The following is a 15,919-nucleotide window of genomic DNA, read 5'->3' on the forward strand; positions in this document are numbered from 1 at the left end:
CTGGGGCTATGTAAAACAAGTGTAATCACTCTTCCACATGACAGCCCTTCAAATATTTTAAGACAGCTATCATATAAGCCCTGAATTCATCTCCAGGCTAAACATGCCCAGCTGGTGAAGTAGTTGAATAAATGATCCTTGAATGAGCTCATCTCAAGTGAGCTCATCATCCTGGTTACCTTCCTTCAACTGTGCTTCAGTATGTCAAAGGCCTTCTTAAACTGAGGTACACAGAAAAGATAGTATACAATTGATTGTGAATCTTCTGTACAAAAATATAAGGTGTTTAGAGACAGGAGAGATAAGCATATACTAGTCAGTCAACTAGCCTTTATTAACTTCATACTATGTGCCAGGCAGGCACTGCGCTAAGCATTAAGAATTCAAAGAAAGACAAAAACAGTTCTTGATCTCAAAGAGCTTGTGGTCTAATGGGGAGACAACACACAAGCAATTATGTATGAACAAGACATTAATAGGATAGTAATTAGATGCAGATTTAGGGAAGGCACCGAGATTTTTTTCAAATACTTAATGTTTTCCAATGAAATGTAAAAAAGAATTAAAATTCATTTTTTTTAAATTTTGAGTTCCAAATTCTCTCCCTCCCTTCAACCTCTACCTCCCTCATTGAGAAGGCAAGCAATTTGAAATAGGTTATACATGAGGCACTGAGATTAAGGAGGACTAGGAAAGGCTTCTTGCAGAAGGTGGAACTTTAGCTGCAACCTGAAGAAAGCCAGGAGGCAGAGATGAGGAGGGAAAGAATTTCAGGCATGGGAGAGAACCATTGAAAATGCCAGGAATCTGGAGATAAGAGTGTCTTGTGTGAGGAACAGCAAGGAGGCTAGGGTCAGTGGATCATAGAATGCATGAAGTAGGGCGTGGGGGTAATAAAGTGTAAAATGACCCAAAAGTTAGGAGGGGTGGGAGATTTTGAAGGGTTTTAAAAGCCAGAGGAGTTAACAGGAAAATGCTAAAGGTTGAAGGTAACAGGAAGATGCTAGAGTTTATTGAGGAAGGAAGAGGGGATCTATGTTTAGGAAGATCAATCTGACAGCTAAGTGGAGTATGGATTGTAGGAATAAAACCTTCACGAAAGAATTGGGTCATGAAAGAGGTGCCCAAGTGACTTCATATTCATTTTCATAGGATTATTAGACTGGCAGTATATTGTAATATAAAGTGTGATGCTCTTGGTGTCAAAAAACCTGAGTTTTAATACTTTCTAACTGTGTGTCCCTAAGAAAAGTACTTTGTAAATATTAAACTGATATATATGTATATGTTCTTTTAAAATATGTATATGATATATGTATATGTTATTATTTTAAATACTCATATGTATATGTGTGTTCTTATTACAATATATTTGGATTTCAGCAAAGTATATCATTCTTATACCATACCCTTAATGAATAGATAGATGTCGGTTAGATAATAGTAAAGTTAGATTCATGATTCGTTGGAAGATCATGCTCATAGAGTTATGAGAAATGGTTTAATGTTACTTTGGAGGAATGTCTGCCATGGTATGCCACAGGGCTCTGTTTGGGAACTTGTTCTGTAATAATAACTCACATTTAATATAGTTGTTCTGTGATAATAACTCACATGCTTTAAAGTTCATAAAGTACTTTGAATATATCAGCTCTGCCAAGTAGAAGTTCTCATTGCCCCAGTTACCACTGGGTCTAGACCTACAGCGTAAAATAATGCTTCAGAAGCAGAAGGACCAGATATAGGGGTGGGGAACCTATGGCCTCAGTGGCCTGCAGTGGTGGGTTCCCACCCCTGGAGAAGTATTGAGGTGCATTTTTGAGGTTTAATGCACTCTCAGAAGAAAGGTATATCTGATGCCATCTGCTGGAGACCAAGGAGAACTATTCAGAGTACAGAAAAGCATGGCAAAAGGGGCCTGTGAAACAGTTTGGTCCATAACCACAATGTCCTAGAAGCCGAGGAGAGCTGCATGGAGCCCAAAAGGCGACTGGGATGTCTGCTTAAGGCAAATGGAGGCAAGAGGTACAGGAAAAATGACGCAACAGAGACAGCCAAAGGAGCTATGGGAGATATTCCCAACATGAAGAAACAACTCTCTGTCTTTGCCAGAGTCCTGGCCAGGGCAGTGTCGTAAATGATAAGGACTGCACAGGCCTCCTTTTAGTCAGTAAACATTTAAGTGTCTGCTATGTGCTATGTTCTAAGAGATGGGGATACAGAAAGAGGCAAAAGACAGTCCCTGCCCTCAAGGAGTTTACTAACTAATCCGGGAACCAACAAATAAAACAAATATATGCAAACAAGCCATACAGAGTTGGGAGATTACTCACTAGTATGGGTGTCATTATTTTATGTGAACTCTGACAGGATAGCGGCTAAGGTCTATGCTTATATAATATAGGGGACTTCCTCTACCAGTATAGATTGGCACCTTCCCTGAAACTTAGGGTCTTGGGTGCCTAAAACACCAAGAGGTTGAGTGACTTTCTCAGGGTCACATAGTCAGTAGGTGTCGAAAGTGGGATTTGAACCCAGTCTCCCTTTAATAACCAACTCCAATGCAACTATAAACCTTCCCTTGTTACTCCCAGCCAGGTTTTCTTTCTCTCTTCTAAACTCTTACATTACCTACCACAAATTGCTGGCATGCAAGCTGGTGTAGTGGTTATGTGACTTGTGCTTCACTTTTGAAGAGGACCATGACATCAGGAAGATGATAGCATGACTTGCAAATGAATTGGATTGAAGTGAGGTGGGGCTGTGCAAGGTCACCAGCTTCATTTTCTCCTCCAGAGCCATCTTAAACCTGTTCATTGAATGGGCCTTGCCTCACCCAAAGTGTGACCTCACAAAGACCTTAGCTAAAAAAGGCCAAGGTCTCCCACTGCATCCTGGGCCATCTCCAATTGTCCTGATCTATATCTGGCAAGGGGACCAACATGGCTCTGGAGTAGAAAGTGAGGCGGGTGACTTTGCACAGCCCTCCCTCACTCAAATCTAATTCATTTGCAAGTCATGTCATCATCTTCCTGATGTCATGGTCCTCTTCCAGAGTTTAACCAGAAGGATCTTCCCCTCTCCGTTTTTTTATATTATTATTATTAAAGGAGCCATCCCTTGGCTCTGGTATAGTGGATAAAAATAACTGAAGGGGTGCCTGAAGTCAGGAAGACCTGAGTTTGAATCCTGCCTCAGATATTTACAGCATGACCCAGGTCAAGCCACTTAGCCTCCCACAGTCTCAGCTTTGCTTATCTGAAAAAATGGGGATAATAATACCACCTTCTTCCCTGGGTGGTTGTGAGGATAAAATCAGAATGTATAAAGCCATTTGCAAAATGTAATATGCCACATAAATGTTAGCTTCACTTCTTTCTCTCCCTCCCTCTTTCCTTCCCCCTCTGTGACTTCCTTGGCTCCTTCCTTCTTTCCTTCCCTTCTTCCTTTCTTCACCCCTTCCTCCCTTGTTCCACCTTTCCCTCCTTCCCTCTCCCCCATTCTCTAGGTCCTGTTCACTTCATTTGCATTCATTCACATAATCTTACCTTTGCCTTTTCATCATTTCTATGACACAGTTATATTGCATTATATTTATAGACCACAATTTGATCAGCCATTCCCAAATGTCGGATATTCCCCTATTTTCTAGTTCCTTGATAAAACAAAAAGTGTTGCTATGAATATTTCGAACATGTGTTCTTTCCCTCTTCATATCTCTAGGGTACATGCTTCATTTTGCTATCACTATGGTTGAAGATTTTGTACAGTCTGGTACCTTTTGGGATATAGTGCAAAATTATTTTCCAGAATGTCTAGACCAATTCTTGGCTCCACCAAAAATACAGAAGTGCATCTGTCCTAACATCCCCTCCAAAAAATGTCATTTTCCTCTTTTGTCATCTTTGCCAGTCTGGTGAGTGTAAGATGTATCCTTAGAGTTGTTTTAATTTGAATTTCTCTTATTATTAGTGATTGGAGAATTTTTATATGGTTATAATAGCTTACTTTTCTACTGAGGAATTGTCTATTCATATCCCTTGACCATTCATCAATGTATTGAGGGATGGCTCTTAATCTGATATATTTGAATCAATTTCTTATATAACATAAGTATCACACCTTTATCCAAGATACTTGCTCCAAATATTTTCCCCAGATAACTTTTCATTCTGATTTTGGCTGCATTGATTGTGATTGGGAAAAAGGGGATTTTGTCCAGTTTTTTCTTCTGTGAACCTCCCCATCCCTTGTTTGGTCAAATCTTCCCTTATGCATTGTTATGAAAGCTTCATCCCGGTATCATTGTCTAATCCGATTTGACCTTTTATATCTAGGACGGGAGTTCTTGTCCTGGGGTCTGTGAACTTTAAAAAAACTGAAAATTGCATTTTAATATATAACACTTATCACTCTGCCCTACCACTGCCTGAAGGCCCCAGCCTCAGAATTTTCCAATATCCTTAAGAGGATTTGGAGTATTTATATTCTCTGCAAATGGCTTTATCCCCAAGTATTCTTCCAAGTGTAGAGCAAATTCCTCTGCAAGCTAGTTCTATTTGGCTACTAACAGATTAATTTTTACAAATAAATATTTATTTCTTTTTATGATAATAATATTTATTTTATGCAATTTGTTTATATTTAAAAGGTTCTACCATTTCAGATACAAACCTATTCATTCTTTCACATCCTTTGTGACCCTTGTCCTTGTCTTTCCATAATCTTCCAAAAAGCAACTATCTCAAATAGCTAGAGTCTTTCTCTAAGCCTTTTTGCATTCTCTGGGTACCAGGACAGTACTCAGGCTGTCCATCTCTTTCTTTTCTTTTTCTTCATTTTTTAAATTTTTTTATTTGTTTTTAGTTTTCAACATTCACTTATACAAGCTTTTGAGTTCAAAATTGTCTCCCCCTCCCTCTGCTCTCCACTCCCTAAGACAGCGTGCAATCTGATATAGGCTATACATTACAATCATATTAAATATATTTCCACATTAGTCATATAAAGAATAATTTGAGCCAAAGGAGGAAACCACAAGAAAGAAGAAACAAAAAAAGAAAGAGAAAATGGTATGCTTAGATCTGCATTCTGACTCCATAGTTCTTTTTCTGGATGAGGATAGCATTTTCCATCACGAGTGTTTTGGAATTGTCTTAGATCCTTGTATTGCTCAAAGGAATTAAGTCCATCAAAGCTGGTCATTGCACAATGTTGCTGTTACTGTGTACAATGTTCTCCTGGTTCAGCTCACTTCACTCAGCAACTGTTGATGTAAGTTTTCCAGGTTTTTTTGAAGTCCACCTGCTCATCATTTCTTATAGCACAACAGTATTCCATTGCATTCATATACTACAACTTGTTCAGCCTTTCCCCAATTGATGGACATCCCCTTGATTTCCAATTCTTGGCCACCACAAAAAGAGCTGCTATAAATATTTTTGCACATTTGGGTCCTTTTTCCATTTTTATGATCTCTTTAGGATGCAGACCTAGAAGTGGTATTGCTGGGTCAAAGTGTATGTACAGTTTTATAACCCTTTGGGCATAGTTCCCAATTGCTCTCCAGAATGGTTGGATCAGTTCACAACTGTACCAATAATGCATTAGTGTTCTAATTTTCCCATATCTTCTCCAATATTTATCATTTTCCTGTTTTGTCATGTTAGCCAATAGGTGTGATGTGGTACCTCAGAGTTGTTTTAATTTGCAAGAAATATTTATTTCAAAGGTATGATCACAATTATGCCATATACAATTATACAAATTTAATACAATTATACAATATACAATTATACAAATGTTACTCTCATAATGTGCAGAACTTAATCCATCCTTCTGAACCACCTCAGTCTCTGGAGACAAGAAGGGAAGCAGTTTCATAGCTTAGCTCAGTTTTGCAGAGTATAGTCCTAAGTTTCAAGTCCAAATCTCACCTGGAGCTCAAGTCTCAGACACCCTGGTTTCTACAGATTTCTATGCCAAGGTGACTGGTTGCAATGTCCCCCTTGTAATCACGTCTCATACCTAAAATTGAAAAGGACAACTATAATAGAACAGAAACAGAAACCTTGGCCCATTTCTCAGAGCCTGGGGCATGGGAGTGGGAGAGGAGGTGGGATATTGCCCCTCTAGGTTCATTTCATGGAGCATGCCCTGTGATCTTCACCAGATGGACATAGCAAGAAAGAGGGCATTTGAAAGAGTTTTAAATCACAACCTGGCCAAATAGCTAATCAAAATCTATCCATACCCACATAGGAGAATTCAGAAAGCAAAGTATTTCCATGTTAGGTGATCTGGGCATGCACAGGCAAGTCTGTTCATACATATAATTGATTTAAATTTTAACCAAATTTATTTTATATCATGCATTTAAAAACATTCTGAGGTGTCTAGACCAAAGGAGTCCATGACAGATATGTATGTATTTATGTATGGATGCATGTACATACCCACATGTATACACATATACGTATGTATACACATGTGTACATATATGTATACACATATGTGATCCCTGACCTAAATAATATGTTGATTTAGAACTTAATGACGTATATGGTATGAGATTTTGTTTTGAACCTGAATTTCATCAGACTCTACTCTATATTTCCCAGTGTTTTCTGTTGAATAGTGAGTAGCTAGAATCTTTGGGTTCATTAAACACTATAATACTATGTTCATTTATCTCTGGATATTACTCTTTTTCACTGATCAACTTTTCTTTTACTTGTTTTTTACTCTTTTTCACTGATCAACTTTTCTATTTTTTAATTAGTACCAAATAGTTTTGCTGCTTCATAACATAATTTGAGATCTACTACCACTAGGTTCCCTTTCTTCCAATTATTTTTCAGAATTTCCCTTGAGATTCCTTACTTTCTTGTTCCTTCAGATTTATTTTTTTCTAGCTCTGTTAAGTAACCATCTGGTACTTTAATTGTTTTGGCACTGAATAAGTAAATTTGTTTAGTATCTTTTTAAAAAATATTGTCAGGGCCCAACTATGAGCACAAAATATCTCTATCATTATTTAGGTCTGTCTCTTGTGTGTGTCACATATCCAGTAGTAATATTAAATGGAATTTCTCTTTCTATTTCTTCTTTCTTGTATTTGTTGGTAATATATAGAAAAACCAGTGATTTATGTGGCTTTATTTTATGCCATGCTGCTTTGCTGAAATTATTGTTTAAGCTAGTTTTAATTGAATCTCTAAGGGGAGATCTCTAAATATACCATCATATTGTCTGCAAAAAGCTATACTTATGTTTTCTCTTTGCATGTGCTTCTCACTACAATTTTTTCTTATCTTTTGCTATAGCTGGAACTATTTTTGGAACTATATGAAATGATATAATAATAGATTTCCTTCCTTTACCCCTGAGCTTATGAGAAAGACCTCTAGTGTTTCACCATTACAGATGATTTTAGGTAGATTACTGTTCAACATGTTAAGGAAAGGCACATTAATTCCTATGCTTAAAATGTATATTTTTTAAATGTGTGTATTCAGTAAGTCAAAACACATTTATTAAGTGCCTTCAATGTGCCAGGCACTGGGCAAAACACTGTGGATACAAAGAAAGGTAAAAGACAGTCCCCATTCTCAAGGGGTCACATCTCAAGTGCTTAGCACAGTGCCTGGAATATAGTAGGTGCTTGATAAATGTTTATTGAATTCTAATGGAGAAGGCAAAATAAAACCAACTTTGTACCAACAGGACATATGCATGATAAGTTGGAGATAATTTACAGATGGAAAATGCTGGCATTAAGGAGATAGAGAATGGCTTCTGGCAGAAGGTAGGAGTTAAGCTGGAACTTAAAGAAATCCAGGGAAGTTAGGAAGCAGAAATGAAGATGAAGAGTATGCCAGACACGAAGAGCAGACATTGAAAGTTCCAGGAGTCTAAAGATGGAATTTCTTGTTCAAGGAACAACAAGGAGACCAGAGTCACTTGATCACGGAGAGGTGTGATAGGAGGGAGTTAAGTATAAGAAGACTGGAAAGGTCGGAGGGGGCTAGGTTGTGAAGAGCTTTGAACGTCAAAGAAAGGATTTTACATTTGATCCTGGAAGTATCCTGGAGTTTACTGTCTAGAAGCTGACTTGGTCCGATTTTTGCTTTAGGAATATCAATGTAACAGCTGAGTGGAGGATGGACTAGAATGGGTAACTACTTGAAGCAGAGAGGCAAGTACCTTCTTGCAACACACATGACCTGATGAGAGACTGTATCAAAGTGTTGGCAGTATTAGAGCAGAGGGAGAGTATACTGAGATTTGGCTATTTAAATTTTCTGTTCCTTGGTCTGTTATTCTAGATATAATACATTTTTGTAAACATTCATCCAGTTTATTTCTTCATTCTTCGTCAACTTTATTGGCATGTAATTGCACATAAGTTTCTAATAATTTCCTTATTTCTTCTTCATTTGTTTTGAATTCTCCTTTTTATATTTTAATAATGGTATTATTTAGTTTTCCACGCTTTAAAAAAAGATTACCTTATAGTATATCTATTTGACCATTTTTTCCCATGGGAAAAATGTTGATTTATTAAACAAACAGGAATAAAGCAGGTAACTTGTAATTACAGCATTATACAGGCAGCATTTATTTTTTAATTTGAAAATCTTCAACTACATAGGGATCAAAGAATCCCAGTCAGCAGGGATCTAAGAGACTATCTGTCTAGTTCAACCTATACCTCACCTAAAATCCCCTGTACAATGTCCCTGTCTTTCCACCTTCCCCTGTACCTCACCCACTCCTCCTGAATTCATTCTTTGTAATCACTACAACTTTCTGGGCCTTCAGCTCTGCCCTTAACTCTCTATCAATCTTGTATCTTAACACTATAATGAACCAACCCAACATATTTTGTCCTCTACCCTTGAATCCCTTGTTCCTGTGTTATATTGTCACTCATTCCCTTCCAACTCTCAACCTTAGATAACCTCTCCTCCCCGCCCCCCAACTATGCACCTACTCTGATCCTACTCATAAGCTATGGAATCTTGCTGGAGGAAGCCATATAAAGATACTGACTAGAGATACTGCAAATTTACACTGTCTAACCTTAACTGGGCCATCAATGCCAAAGAGAATCATTTTACTCTTTCCTGATTGGTTCCTTATCACGCTCGCTACCGAAATCTGTTCCAACATTCTCTTCTTTCTTCCTGCCACCAATAGCTATTCTTACCCATTTCCTCTCACACAATAGTAGATCACCAAGAAAACCAAGGCCAACTTTGAGGTGCTTCCTTTTCTCTCCATTTCTCTACCTCAAATATTCTCAGCATTTTCTCCAACTTCAGTAACCTTTAATCTGAGAAGAAGAGGGGCTAATTCTGAATACTGAGGCCAACACCTCTGCTTTTGTACACTTATGTCCATCTTCTCCCACCTTTTTACAGGAAAAGTTATTTAAAAGTTATTTCAATTTTTTTGCTTTCGGTTTCACTAATCTCTTCTTTAAATTTCATATTGTCTATTTAAGTGTTTAGTTGTAGATGTTTTTATCGACTTTCTAGCTTTGCTGTTGTTGTTACGCATCCAACTTATTTATCTATTATTTTTCTATTTTTTCGGTGAAAGTGTTTTTGGACATATTATTCTTCCCCTAAGAACTTCTTTGACTAAATCCCCAAAATTTTGGTATGTTGCCTCACAGTTAATACTTCATTGATAGAATTATCTATTACTTATTTTTTTGACCCACCAATTCTTTAGGATTAAAATTTTTACCTCAGTTAAAGTTTGAATATTTTATTTAAAAAAACCTTTGTTGCTCTTTCCCTGTCACTGTTGAGTTAAGCAGGAGGCGGAGGCTCCTGGGTGTTTTCAAGATTTAACTTCACCCATGAACCTCTGCCGTGGCCGAGGAAGGCATTGCTGCTGGAGGTGTAATGGACATTAACACCGCTCTACAAGAAGTGCTGAAAACCACTCTCATCCACGGTGGCCTAGCTCGTGGAATTCGTGAAGCTGCCAAAGACTTGGACAAACACCAAGCCCATCTTTGTGTTCTTGCTTCCAACTGTGATGAACCTATGTATGTAAAGTTGGTTGAGGCCCTGTGTGTTCAGCACCAGATCAACTTGTTCAAGGTTGATGACAACAAGAAGCTGGGTGAATGGGTAGGCCTCTATAAAATCAACAGAGAGGGAAGGTCCTGTAAAGTGGTTGGCTGCAGTTGCATTGTTGTTAAGGACTATGGCAAGGAATCTCAGGCCAAAGATGTCATCGAACAATATTTTAAATGCAAGAAATGAATAAATAAAAGCCTTGGTCTGATTTGAAAAAAAAAAGAACCTTTGTTGATTATAATTTTGTTGCATTATGGTCAGAAAACTACAGGTTTAATAGTTCTTTTCTGTGTTTCTTAAAACATCCTACTATATGGTCAGTTTTTATAATGAAATCATGTATATTCTTTTATTTTACCACTCAGTAATCAGGAGAACTCTATCATATCTAACCTTTCTAAAACTCTATTCTTGTCCTTAAATTCTTTCTTATATTTTTATTAGATTTAAAGTCTGAAAAGAGCTTACTGAGATCCCCAGCTATTAGAGTTTTGCTATCTATTTCTTCCTCTAATTCCACTAATCTTTTTCTTCAAGAATTTAGATGCTTAACTATTTGGTGCATACATATTGCATTGCCAATGGTGTCATTATGTGTAACGCAATGATCTTCCTTATCCCTCTTAATCTTTTCTATTTTTACTTTTTCCTTATTTATGCTCATGACTACTACCTCCACTTTTTTGAATTTGTTGTTTTTTGATCAAGGTCATTTTAATTCTGTATAAATCTTTATATTTCAAGGGTCTTCTTATAAACAAGATACTCTTGAATTTTGCCATCCTTTTTTATGGGTGAATTCATTCCTTGTTAATATGCATTGTTATGATTGCTAATTTTGTATTTTCCTCTGTCATATCCCTGTATGCTTTTCTTTTCCTCTTTGTGCCCTGCCCCATCTTTATATAGAAGGTGGTGAAAGAGAAGGAGTGTGATCAACACTATTGTTCTCAAATGGAAGCTATATGCTTCCATTCAACTTTCCTGCCTCTCTTTCACTTGCCCAGACTCCTAACACTGGTACATATACTTTTTTCTTTCCTTTTAGTTTGCCAGACATTTCTATCCCTCTACAGAGAAGTCTCTACTTTCCCTATACCCACCAATTTCCCTGTTTATTTTAATGTATCGCTACACCAAACTCTTTGTGCATTTATATGCATGTATACATAAACCTGTGCATATATATGTATATAAACATATATAAACCTATGCATTTATATGTATGTGTATATACATATATGAACATATATACATATAAGTGTATATATGTATACACATACATACACACATACACAGACACATATATACATACACATACCTTTATCTGGTTCTGGAGGGGGTAAAGTCCATACAATGGCCACTACTTCCCCCATGTTTACATATTCTTCTCATGTACTCCAATTATTGAGACATAAGTTCTACCTACTTCTTAATTTCTTTCATCATATATACTTTTTTCCTTCCATTTTCTTTCATTTCAAGACCATCAATACCTAATAAAGCCTCTTTCAGTATATCTGTCTTACTTTGTTCCTCATGAGCCTTAAAGGCATTAGCAATCTACAAGGTTGTCTCTTTTTTATATTTGAGATTACATATAATCACTGTATTTTATTCCCTTGCACTTGTTAAAATGTTTTTACCTGCTGAGGTTTCTCTTGGCTACTATATTTGCAATTTAAAATATCTTCTCTCTCCTGGTCTTGTTAGGAATATTGGAGAGTTCTCCATTCCATTAAAAGTTTATTTTTTCCCCTGTAGGATTATAATCAGTCTTGCAGAGTAAGTTATTCTTGGTTGTAAGACTTTATTGTCTTCCTTAGGCAATATTGTATTCCATGATTTTATGGCTTTTAAAGTGGTTGCTGTCAATTTTTGGTAGGCCATGGCCAGGCCTATGTGTCCTACAGAGAAGGAAAAGGGTCCAGAGGAGCAGTGAGGATTCTGAGGGGAAAGTTCCTATCCTCAATTGCAGTGTGGAATGAATTTCAAAGAGGAAGTCCCTAGTCTACAGAGCTAACAGGATTACAAGACACTGGAAGTTGTGGCATGCTGATGGACAGTAGCCCCTGCCATGCAGGTAGCTAGGGTATAAAAGGTTTGTTGTTGTTGCGGTTGTTGTTGTTTCATGTGTATTCTTTTATTTGGTGATGTGATCCCTAGTATCCCACTGACCCTAAAAAGAAAAAAAGAAAATGACAGTGAGGCAGATTTCTAACTTCTGAGACCAGGTAAATTCTCCATTCTGTGCTTGTTGAATCTGCAAGACAAGGGAAGTTATTGGTACACAACTCAACCAGAACTGCCAATGTGTATCCTTTCTTTGTGTCTGACCATTGTATCCTTCTAAGCCAAGTAAAATTATTATTTTAAAACACTCTTACTTATGTTTGGTCAACCATTTACAGTATAAATTTACAGTGTCCATAGGTAGCAAACAAACAGCCTCCAAGACGCATGTGGCCCACAATACCCCCAAGTGCGAATTATACCATTTTAAAATGGAATTGGGAAATATTTAACAAAATAAATAAAAATACAGTAAAAAATAATATGACATTTGAAGACAAAGTCAATATGCAGCCTTTATGGCTCTTACACATGGTTTAGTGGCCTCCATTTCTCTTTGAGTTTCACACCACTAATTAATACCATCTTGCTAGCTTAAGTTTGGACAGCTACTACTAATGCACAAGACAAGTCATAAGATTCTGACTGTTTATTTGACATTTGATTTTTTTTTCTTTCTGGATGTTGTACTGTTGGGTGTCCCCGCACCCCTCCACTAGATTTTGGCTATGATATGCCTGGAAGTTTTCACGTTGAGATTTCTTTCAAACTGGTGGATTCTTTGTATTCTCACTTTGCCCTCCAGAAATGGAAGGAGCCCCAGCTCTGGAATAAGATGATCTCAGTTCAAATTCTACCTGTTATGCTTTCTATCTGTGACCCGGAACAAGTCACCTAACCTCCCTTGTACTCAGTTGTTCAGTCATTTCAGTCATGTTCAACTCTGTGATCCCATTCTTGGCAAAGATACTGGAGTAGTTTCTCATTTCTTCCTCCAGGTCATATTACAGATGAGGGAAACTGAGGTAAACAGGGTTAAGTGACTTGCCCAGGGTCCTACAGCTAGTAAGCATCTAAGGATTTGAACCCAACAAGATGAGTCTTCCTGATTCCGAGCCCATTGCACCACCTAGCTGTCCTTGGTACTCAGTCACTTATCTATAAAATGAAGAGGTGGGGCTGGATCAATGGAAGATTGGAAGGGACCTTGAGATTTATTATTCTAAATTTAGGTAATTTTCATCTGACTTCTTAAAATATGATATCCAGGTACTTTTTTCATATTTTAGGGGAGTTTATGATTCTTAAATTATCTCTCCTTGAACTGTTTTCTAGGACACTTATTCTTTATAAGAACTCATTTACAATTTCTTCCATTTGTGCGATCTTTTTATTTGGTTCTAATATTTCTTACTGCCTCATAGAGTCATTGTGTTCTATATTCTAATTTTCAGAGGATTCATTACCTTGGTAAGATTTTCCATCTTTGACTCTATGTTAGTTATTTTCTTTTTATCTTTTTTTTCCTACAGAATTCTTATTTCTTTTTTGTTTTTAATCTCATGGTTCATTTATTCAACATGTGCTGATATGGCCAAGATGGTTTTTCCTCCTAAGGCTCTGCTTCTAAATATGGAATACCTCTCCTGTTCTGAGTTTTCTTTTGGGGTTTCTCTTGACCTGTAAGATTTCTTCACAGTGTTTAGAATTAGTTTCTGTTCACTTATACCTCCAGATTCGGTTCCTGATTTTGAGACTTTTGCCAGGGTTAGGCTGTGCCTCCTCCCACACATTTGGATAGGGTAGTCAGTACCTGTTTGGGAATCACCTTGACTTCCTGGGCTCTTGCAACTGGCTTTAGCCTTCACTGATGAGCCTGCTCTTAAAGAGCTGGAAAGTTTCAGCCTATCCCTGGTGGGAGTTCTGTTCTTGGCTGTGCATGGTCAGGGCACTACTGCAATCTTCTCTCTCTCCTGAGGATTCCCTGGTCAGGGACTTTTATCACCCTTGGGGCTGTGCTGGCTAGGGGAACTATTGTCGACTTCTAGTCACCCCGGAGTTGTCCTGGTGGTTGTTGTGGTTTCCATCCTTCCTGTAGCTTCCCTATTTTTCATTTGACTTCAGGCTGACTTTGCTGGCGAGACTATTCTTCCAGTACTTACAGTTTCTAACTAGTTTTTTGTACTGGGTAAAGAAGTAAACAAATGTTTTCATTGGATTTCTAAAACATTTTTCAATCTGGTAACCTTTTTAGATTATTACTGTATTATATGTAGGTTATGGGGTCTTCTGTAATCTTTCAAATACCTATCTTAATCAGAATCACACTTATTTACTTCATCTTTAAATTATCATTTTTTTTCTTTCCCACCTTCCTCCATCTGGAAGGAAGGAAAAAAAGAAGAAAGGAAAAGAAAGAGAGAGAGAGGGGAAGAAAAAGGAAAAGCAAAAAAAAAACCAGTTTCCTTGTATCATAAAAGTAAAGTCAAGCAAAACAAATTCCCATGTTGGCCATTTCAAAAAAAATGTGTTTCTTATTCTGCATATTAGTCTATCGTCTCTCAGTCATGAGACAGGCAGTGGTTTTTGTCATCAGTGTTCTGGAATTATGGTTGATTATTTAGTTGATCAGAGTTGTTAAGTCTTTCAGAATTGTTTGAGTTTTTCTTTTTGTTTTGTTCTGACAATGTTTATATTTTAGTTTAAATTGTTCTGATTCTGCTCACTTAACTCTGCACAATTCCCCAAATTCAGTCCAGCTGAATAATGCTCTGGTGCACTTGCCGTACATTATTTTGTACTATGGTCATCTCATATTCCTCAATTTAAGCCCCATGAGGGCAGAGACTATGTCTTTCTAAGTTTTCTTCTCCCCCAACAACTGGTGCTCTGAACACAGTAGGCACTTGTGTTTGGTGAATTGGGTTTTCTAGAGCTTTTGAGGTCTTGACAGTCATAATAGGGGCTAACGTCAGTCTTTGACTTTCAGATACAAAAGTAGTTCTGGGACTTGTCAGGGATTCTAATCAGTAAACCTGATTCATAATCAAAGTTTTATTAAGCCTTGCACTATTTCTTATGTGCCTAGAACTGGGGCAATGGCAGGGGGCAGGGGATTAGAGAAGCATAAGACATAGTCTACCAGCACTAGAAGAACTTGCAATTTAGTAGGAGACAAAATAACAAACATGAAAGAGGCAATTCAATTCTAAACTGTATGTATGTAACTTCTGAGTACAGCAGAAATTTCAGTGACAAAGACAGACATCCTAGTTTCCTAATTTGGTATGGATGGATTTATACGTCCCTATGGTTTGCTTTAATAACAATCTGTAATGCTGCAGTAAAGACCAGGAAACACTTAAAAACCCATCTCTGGAAAGGGTATATAGCAACTTGTCAAACAGTAATTTGGTTTGGTTTTTCATATTTTAAAAAAATGTTGCTTTCTGGGGTGTAAGAGTTATATCTGTTATGTATTTTATCAATGTTGCCTACATTTACCATTCTTAATAACATCTTTATGTTGTCCCTATACCTACAGAACATATTTTTGCCAAAACTATTCTAGAATTTCTCTCACAGAATGTTTATATGTTTGCATATAACTGAGTGTGTGTGTGTGTGTGTGTGTGTGTGTGTGAGAAAGAGAGAAGGAGAGAGAGAGAGAGAGAGAGAGAGAGAGAGAGAGAGAGAGAGTGAAAAACTGAATATTTCTATTTCCAATTAGAAAGATGAATTGGCATCTT

The 15,919-nt window shown here is 37.2% G+C and overlaps 1 protein-coding gene across 1 annotated transcript; it reads left to right on the forward strand.

Annotated features, from left to right (window-relative positions):
* The first annotated feature begins 9,890 nt into the window (after positions 1 to 9,890).
* On the forward strand, positions 9,891 to 10,283 carry LOC118830022 (40S ribosomal protein S12-like). The gene has a single exon (XM_036736890.1). The coding sequence runs from the start codon at positions 9,918 to 9,920 to the stop codon at positions 10,281 to 10,283; it is 366 nt and encodes a 121-aa protein (XP_036592785.1). The 5' UTR covers positions 9,891 to 9,917.
* Positions 10,284 to 15,919: the final 5,636 nt, after the last annotated feature.

The sequence above is a fragment of the Trichosurus vulpecula genome, chromosome 8 (assembly GCF_011100635.1).
Source record: "Trichosurus vulpecula isolate mTriVul1 chromosome 8, mTriVul1.pri, whole genome shotgun sequence".
Taxonomy (NCBI): Eukaryota; Metazoa; Chordata; class Mammalia; order Diprotodontia; family Phalangeridae; genus Trichosurus; species Trichosurus vulpecula.